Source organism: Salvia hispanica, chromosome 2 (genome assembly GCF_023119035.1).
Source record: "Salvia hispanica cultivar TCC Black 2014 chromosome 2, UniMelb_Shisp_WGS_1.0, whole genome shotgun sequence".
In the NCBI taxonomy this organism is placed as follows: Eukaryota; Viridiplantae; Streptophyta; class Magnoliopsida; order Lamiales; family Lamiaceae; genus Salvia; species Salvia hispanica.
The window spans coordinates 7554644-7563754 of NC_062966.1; the positions used below are offsets into that span (position 1 = coordinate 7554644).

General features: G+C 33.5%; 1 protein-coding gene across 1 annotated transcript; it reads right to left on the reverse strand.

Moving 5' to 3' along the window:
• Window positions 1-3152: 3152 nt before the first annotated feature.
• LOC125208078 (zinc finger protein ZAT5-like) lies at window positions 3153-3874 on the reverse strand. Its single transcript, XM_048107633.1, has one exon. The coding sequence runs from the start codon at window positions 3833-3835 to the stop codon at window positions 3173-3175; it is 663 nt and encodes a 220-aa protein (XP_047963590.1). The 5' UTR covers window positions 3836-3874; the 3' UTR covers window positions 3153-3172.
• Window positions 3875-9111: the final 5237 nt, after the last annotated feature.

Consider the following 9111-nt stretch of genomic DNA (forward strand, 5'->3'; position numbering starts at 1 on the left):
TATACTTAGCGTTCTGACCTGAATACATCCCTATATATATATATATATAGAGGCATGTTAGAGTGCCACCACCCCTTAAAATAACACCATACCACCATTTCTAGCCAATCATTTGTACACGTGGACGAATAATAAGCTGCCACGTGGCAAAAAAAAAAAAAAAAAACCAAAAAAGACGGGCAGCAACTTTGTGGTCTTTAAACAACAATTTTTCTTGAACAGCAATATCCACCACGTTAGACATGACAATCTATAAATTGCTGTCTAACGTGTTGGATATTGCTGTGTAGCGTTTATAATATTCTTTGTATAAGCGTTGTCACGTTGTCATTTTAAGAGGGGTTGTCATTTTAACACAAACCTATATATATATATATATAGGGGTGCGTTAGGCTCCTTTGCACCCTAAGTGTCCTATTTCCTTCTTAATCTCAGCCCTTGGATCCTTGAATTGGATGGTTGTGATCAATGCATTATTAGTCTATAATGTTGCATTACTAGCCGTTGTGCATTATTAGAATGCAAATGTGCATTATTAGTCTATAATATTGCATTATTAGCCGCTGTGCATTATTAGAATGAAAATGTGCATTATTAAATGACACGTGGCATTAATCTAACCGTCAGATGACAAAATCGTGGGGCTAGGATTAAGAAGGAAAAAGGACAAAAGATATGAAAAGGATTTGAATACATCCCTATATATATATATATTTATTCAACCCAACCAATTGGATGCACATTGTATAAGTAGTCCATCAACAGCGGAGCCACCCTTAATTTAAGCAAACACAATGCGTATTTAACAGAAAGGAATGGACCATATATAGGCTGTCTTTCCACATCTAGTAGCATATACATAACCACATTTATATAGTCCAAGTTAAATTAAGACTTATAATTCAATTCAATAGCTAGGTTAGGGTTCACAAATTTATTAGGTAGTCCATTAGCAGATAAATATAATCATATAACCGTTTGTTTAGTTAGGGATATTAATTTCAAGCAAAAGAGTGTGTGTGTGTGTGTGTTAGAGAGAGAAGCATGTGCATTTTAGCTTTTGGTTGTGGTGAGACGAGTGCCTAATAACTGTAGTGTAGTGGGCAAATGATAAAGAAATGATCTACTTCTATATTAATACAAGGCTGAGTAACATTGAATGAGTGATTGTGGAAGATCCCCAGAAAACATGGAATTTTAATAACTACCCATCACGTGGATATAATTCAATCCAATCCACATATCCCCTATTATTATTATTTCCTAATTCCTACCATAGTAAGTATCCGTCGCCCATTTTTCCAAGCAAATTAATGTTTCTCCAACTAAAGTTGGCCGTATCGATTTAGCTACCAACATATTCGTTCAAACATATTCCATCTAAGCAATGTTTAACCATACTAAGCTATGAGATGGAAATAGATACTGGTATTCGACGTGGGATGGGTTTGTAACCCAACACTAATTAGTGTGAAAACTTGTTTGAAAAATTTAGTAAATTACGCGTCATTTTCTCCCATAATAATTTAATGATATTTATATCCCAACATACTAACTTTTGTGTAGTTGGATCGAGCAGCTTTAGTGAACTATATTAAGATCTTATCAGTATTAATATGTGACCAAAGATCTTATCACTATTTATATGTGACCAATACACAATTTCTCCTACTAAAAATACATTATACTAGTAATTCTTATTTCTTAAACATATATGCATGTAAGGTTCATTTAATCTTTTTTCTCCATGTGCATATTTTTAATTTAAGTGGATATAATTATCTTCTCTCTCACACAGATCAAGAATGCAAGTGAGAAGAACACTTCAACATATAGTCGCATGCGCAGATCATATCTATAATTCATAATTTTTATTTTTGTTAAATGAACTTAAAAATGTCTAATTGAGTCACGGTGGATTTGAACCTCATGCAATCTTTGGCTTCGGGTATTAATCGTTCTACCACTGGCATACACGCATATATACCTCTATAATTCATATTTATCCGAATATGAAACCCAGCAGGCTGCTGTCACTATCCCTAAAACGTTAATGACATACGACTTATTCCTAATATATACACCTTTCGGTAATAAATTAACATTGCTGACACACAATATAGAAAGACTCTCAAAATATAATCATATTAGTAGTCATATTTAGACAGAGACTCAAACATTACACATCATAAGAAAATTAAAATTTTACTAGTAAATTACTTATGCCAATGTCTCTATGACTTTTGTTGTGACATAATAGGGTAATGTGAACAATCAAAACAAACAGAAACGTAAAGAGACACAGATTTACGCGATTCACCAATGTTGTGTTGGCTACGTCCACGGTCAGGAAATGAGAACATATTGTATTAGACCATCTCCAATCGTATACCAAAACTCATTTTTGGTGTAGATAATTTCTCCAACCATACACCAAACTCAAACCCATTTTTGGATTTTTCAATGGAATAACATCAAATATGGTGTTTACTCCAAAATTTTGTTAGAGAAATACTCAAAAATGGTGTAAACTTAAAGATGGTATAAATGGTTGGAGTAAAACTACTTTTTGGTGTGACATATACTCAAAAATGGGTTTGAGTTTGGCAGATGGCCTTATGATAGCGGCGGTTACAAAGTTTTATGCCCTACTACTATATAAATAGGCACACAAGACAGGCTAGGAACAATATGAGAAATAGGACCCAATACAGCGAGATCCCCGTTTGGCTAGCGGGCTAACGGCAAGTCATATAGATTCAAGGCATAGTAACAACTATATTATCCAATTATAGTTTTAAATTAACAGAACTGACCTAATATAGTCCATGTGGTAGTGCAAGCAACCATAATCAATAAAACCAATTATTGGCTGTAATTTAGGTAATGCTGACAACTATTTATGATTTGTAATAATCTTTTAGAATTCTACAATTAAGGTAATGCTAGTTTTTAGAGAATCTAGTCGTGAGTAACTTATTTTGGCAATTTGTAGAAAACTCAACCACATTCAAGAGCGTGTGAATATTAAATAGTGTCAACGAATTTCACTACCTTTCCTGTGAAGTCGGTAGAATCAATAAAAAGAATGTAAGTGTTTTTTTAAAAAAATAAAATAAAAAAGTAAGCAAAGAAAGAATGGATACAAGGAATTAAATCTGTAATCTGCCAGTTAATAATGGCAATCAATTAACGGCGAAGCAGCAAAGACTATGACTTGTTCCTTTGCCGAAAAAGGAAACTTAGATTCCGGTTGATCGTCTTCCGGTGCTGGAAGATTGAGGTCTAACGACAACAGATTCCTCGCCTTCTTCACCCCCGGAATCGGCCTGTGCCGGCGCATGTGTCCGCCCAGCGCCTGCCCTGACCCGAATTCTGCGCCGCATATGGAGCACTCGTGGACCCTGGGGCTGCCGGACGACGCCGGTCTATTTGAAATTTGCAGTGAGAGATTTGTGTCTTCATCACTCAATGGCTTCTTTTCTTCTAGGCTTGTTGGCTTATTCGGCTTCTTGTGACTGGCTCTGTGGCCACCCAATGCTTGGAAGGATGGGAAACACTTGCTACACGTTTTGCATTGGTAAACTTCTGTGGACGCGGGTGGTTGTGGTGGTGGTTGTGATGATAATCTGCCTTCAGCTAAGAGGATTAGGCAATTGGCCATATCTTCCTCCTCCTCGTCGTGTGCTAATGCGATCCCGCTGGAGTGAGAAGGCGATGCGTCGCTTATAACAGCGCTGGTGGAGGAGGTGCTGGCGATGGTTAAGGCGAGCGGGGAGGCCGAGCGTGGCCGCTTGCTCCGCTTGCCCTTGACCATAGCAACTTCTTGTAGCATGGCTTTTGGTTGGAAATTGGAATAGAAAGGAAGAGAAGTAATTGGGTGGTGAAGATATATGGTTTCTATATATAGAATTTTGAAAGTGGAAAGGTGAAAATGTTCACTTATGATGTTCTTCTTTTCTTGCAGTCGCAACTTTAACATGGTACTCCCTCCGTCCCAGGGTATTAGACCAATTTTCCTTTTTGGGATGTTCCAGTATATTAGACTCATTTCCTTTTTTAGCAAAAAGCAACTATCTTATTTTATTCTCCACCTACTTTTCTCTCTCTTATCTCTCCTACTTTTTCCCTCTCTCATACTTTACTCTCTCCACTTTAACTATTTAAATATCAATTCCTTAAATCATGTGCCCAAAAGAAGTGAGTCTAATACTCCGGGACGGAGAGAGTATTATATAGTACTCCTTCTGTTCTTTTTAAGATGTCCATCTTTCTTGAGTAACACCATATTTTAGGTTGAGTTGTTAGATGAAGTAAATAGAAAGAAAAAAGTAGTTAAACATTTGAAAAAGGAGAGAGAGATATATTTATTTCAATTATAGAAAGTAGACATCTTGAGTGAGACAAACTAAAAGGAAAAGGTAGACATTTTGAGTGGGACGGAGAAATAAAAAAGAATATTAGTTGCGGTGGTTTGTGATGGTAATGGAGTGAGGGAAGGAGTGAGAATCGGTTGGCTTTGAAGCAAACCCATTACTTTTTGGGAACGATTCCTTGTGATGAATTAGAGTGCAAGCCTGGCACCACAGAATTCACCACCCCCACTTCTTCTTCTATTCTTTTATTTAGTATTTAATTATTTACACACTTTCAAATGTGAATGTAGACATTTCATAAATGAATACGTATATGTATATTAAATTTGTCCTTCCAAGTTCCAACCTATTTAGTGCTTATAATTAATTTATCACTATCCTAGCTGTAAGATTCAAAAACTCAACTAATGATTGCATTAAAGTCAGATAATTAAGATGCATTTAGATCAGACAAATGAGGATTGATAGAATGCAAGATTTGAGTAGATTTGTTGAACTTTGGTTTTATTGTGAAATTATAAAGTAAATCACGTCCTTTTCCAATAGCTTCGTCCCTATCAAATTCAGGAACAATATACTTCATGATTTCTCAATTATAATTTGTATGTGCACCTCGAATTTAAAGGTCATTGGGTTTATATTGCCATGTCATTCTAAGTCATAAATATACATTTATACTAACACTTGTATATGGGATAAAGTAAATACTTACTACATTTCATTGAAAGCAATCTCAAATATTGTCATTTAGTGATTTAGATATTATTTGACAATATCATTAATTAGAAAAAAATAATAATTGCGCAGTTGCCATGCACTTACAATGTACTCTAACATTAGTGATGAATAATAGTACGTGCTAAGTGGATTAGAACCCCACAACCACGACGGCTGCGTAATAAATTAGTAATAATTTCTTAAATCGCTAATGACTTTAGCAAATGATTAGAGTTGGTAAAGCATGGAATAATAGCACGTTCACTTGGTGGTATAGAGGAATATCAATTATTTCTCTGCTCCAATTACGCCCCAAAGAATTATGTTGATTGTACAATTTACGTAATAGATGAATTTGCAAAAAATAAGTGTGTCACACACACACACACACACATCCAGGAATATATATGCGATCAAGGGTAAAGGGCTGTGACCAACTATCATAAAACATAACATGAGTTTATATACACCCTGTAGGGAATGAATCAAATCAACATTAGATGATTAATAGTCTAAAATGCACCATGTAAAATATTTATATGATTTATGTAGTATAGTTAAATCAGCGAATCAATCTTTTTGGTTATATAAAAATAGTTGATGTTGTAATTCATTTGAATAATGTCCTAGTGCACTGTATATAATGCATTCGAGATGCATTATCATAATATTGTCCATTTTTTGAATCATTAATATTGATAATCCTTATAAATCTAAAAAACTTCCCAAAAAACCTAAATTTTAGGGATAAATTAATTATCATTTAAATCATAGGGCTTGTTTGACTTTTGGTCAATCACATAACTTTTAAAATCTGAATGTAAAATCACAACTCTAATTTCAATTTTTCTAAATTGTCCTACAGTTGGTCAAAATTCTAAATAAATATGACAAAATTAATACGATACAAAAATAAAACCACGTTGTTTTGGATATATCGATATCTTTTAACAATATTCAAAATATAGCGACGTCGTTTTTGTCAAAAATAACATTATTTTGTTGTCATGTCAATTTTAATTTTGTCACATTAATTTCAATTTTGAACTAATGTGGGAATTTTGAAAAATGTTGAAAAGTTGGTGATTTTATTTTCCAGATTCAAAAGTTATGAAATTGACTATAAATCAATCAAAAGTTATGAACTAAATCGCAATTATCCTTAAATTTTATATAAATCTCTCCATTCATATTATTTTTTCACATACCAATTAATACTAGTAATTTGTATATAGTGTTCTTAATTGCATTGTTATGTGATAGGCCAATGTACATAATGCTCTAAGTTCAATGTATAATGCCGATAAAATATTGTTTGAGTGTATTTTCGAATTTGCAAGTAGTTGCGATTTAATTAAGTACTTCCTCCGTTCCACAGTAATAGAGGTATTTCATTTTGCGCACTCATTGTGGAAAAAAAAGTAAAGTAAGATTGAGAATATTAATTGTAGATAAGACTCTTCTCTACATTATTCTCTATCTTACTTTACTCTCTCTTCACTTTATTTATTTAATATCATTTTTTCAAAACGAGTGCAGAAAATGAACCGCATCTATTACTGTGGAACAGAGGGAGTATGTTGCAATGATGTAATGAACCAAGTGCAATGCATGCAATGCCCAAGTACTGCAGTGTATATAATGCTAAAAAAAAAATACTCCCTCTGTCCCATAAAAATATGATCATATATAGCATGTGAATTAAGACAAAATTAGTATAGTAAGAGAGAGGAGGGGAAGAGTAGTTAAAGTAGTGTTAATAGATAGTGAGACCCCCATTTATATTAGTGTTTTAATGGTGGTATAAGTTGTAAACTTGATGTATATGGGTAATAAATTGGGATAACTTTCATAGATGGAAATGCACATATTTTTATGGGACAGGGGTAGTATGCGTATTTTCGAATTATATATGCATATATAATACTCCCTCAATAGGTCATTTAGAGTTGATACGAGTTTCAATGCGCACAATTGGTAATACAAAAGAGAAGGAGAAAAATAGTTTAAATTATGTAGTGTATGGTGGGGTCCATAATTGATAAACTAAAACATAAGAAGAAAAGTGTTACCTAAATGAATATAAGTTGTTTCTATGGGATAAATAAATAAAAAAAAATGACCTATTTTTATGGAACGAAAGGAGTACTATAATTTTTAGTCGGACCATTTTATCCCTTATTGTCATATTCACATTAAACTAATGACAGCCGAGAATATTTGATCACCATCGTCAATTTTTTGATCTAATAGTCAGTCTTAGTTTTGATATAAAATTATGTTTTGTATTTACCCTTTGTATGTATCGGGTCCTAGAAAACATGCAACTTAGTATTCTCGTTGTCTCATTCAAAATGTCTATATTTTTGAATGATATGATAATTTATAAAAAATTGTTAGGTGAAGTAAGTAGAGAGAAAAAAGTAGTTAAATATTTTAATACGGAGAGAGAGATAGATTTATTGACAAATATAGAAAGTGAACATCTTGAATAAGACAAGTTAAATAGGAAAGGTGGATATCTTAAGTAGTACTCCCTCCGTTCACGATTAAGAGTCTCATTTCTAAATGGCGCGGGTTTTAAGAAATGTTAAGAAAAGTGGGTGGAAAAAAGTTAGCGGAATAGGAGTCCCACTTGTATATATTATTTTTAAATGATATGAGAGTGGAATGAGTCAGTGGAATGTGGGGTCTCTTTATAATTTATGGTAATTATGAACCGGGACTCTTATTCGTGGACAAACCAAAATGGAAAAACAAGACTCTTATTTGTGGACGGAGGGAGTATAATACTATGTGCAGAAACTTTATGAAATTAGTAGTCTATTTAGCTATTGACACAGATACTCCCTCCGTCTGCCATTAGGAGTCTCATTTCTTGGTGGCACGAGCTTTAAGAAATGTTAAGAAAAGTGGGTTGTAAAAAGTTAATGGAATAGATGTCTCACTTGTATATACTCCCTCTGTCCCATTAAAAATGAAACATTTTTCTTTTTGAATTGTCCCATTAAAAATGAAACGTTTCCTAAAATAGAAACAACTCTATCTCTACTTTTTCACCTCTCTTACTTTACTCTCTCTTCATTAACTCACAAAACAACACTGTATAAAATCATCTGCTGATGCCAAATGTTGTATATTTAATGTGACGGAGGGAGTATTAGTTTTAAATGAAATGTTAGTAAATGAGTTAGTGAAAGGTGAGACCCTATTACCATTTATGGTAAAAGTGAACTGAGACTCTTATTTGTGGACGGACTAAAATGGGGAAAACGGGATTCTTATTCACCGATGGAGGGAGTACTTATCTAACAATCAAAAAAATGAGCAACTCAGTTCATATAGATGTATAAAATAACAAAAATAAGAATCTTCAAAATTAATTATTCAGCTCGGAGTTTTGGGCGGTGAACTGTAATACTTTGATACTTTGACATTGATTAATTGGGAGATATTCTTGGCGTATAATGCGACAATACGTATAGTCTACGAGTATGCGAGAGGGAACACAGTGCCAGCGTGTATATTTCAATCTAGTACGTAAAGCATTTATTTTATTCTTTCCTTTTCTCTGAAAATAAATATAAAAATAAAAAATAAATCGAAATGAAATTTTGGTTATACTTGGTATACTTATAAATTTTGGCATTTAAATTCGTAGAACATACATAAGCATAAACTCTTTTTTTTTATGAGTTACTCCATCCATCCATTAATAGATATCCTATTTTGTCATTCTCGTCCGTTCACCAATAAATGCCTCATTTTTACTACTTTTGGTAATACACCTTACATTTCACTAACTTTATTTCACTCATATTGATGGAGACACACCCAAGCTGATCTACAAGGACAAGAAGATGGATCCATTGATCATTCAAAATGGACCAATTACAAGAGCTAGAGCTAAGAAGATAAAGGAGTCCATGATACTTTTAGTTGCTGAAATAAAAGCCCAATTCCAAGACCATTCTACATTGGGCCAAATGGTGAATATTATTCAAGTCAATGGGAAGCC

Bases quoted from the DNA above. Each gene is read 5' to 3' on its own strand.
- LOC125208078 (XM_048107633.1), bottom strand. From the start codon at position 3,835: ATGCTACAAGAAGTTGCTATGGTCAAGGGCAAGCGGAGCAAGCGGCCA.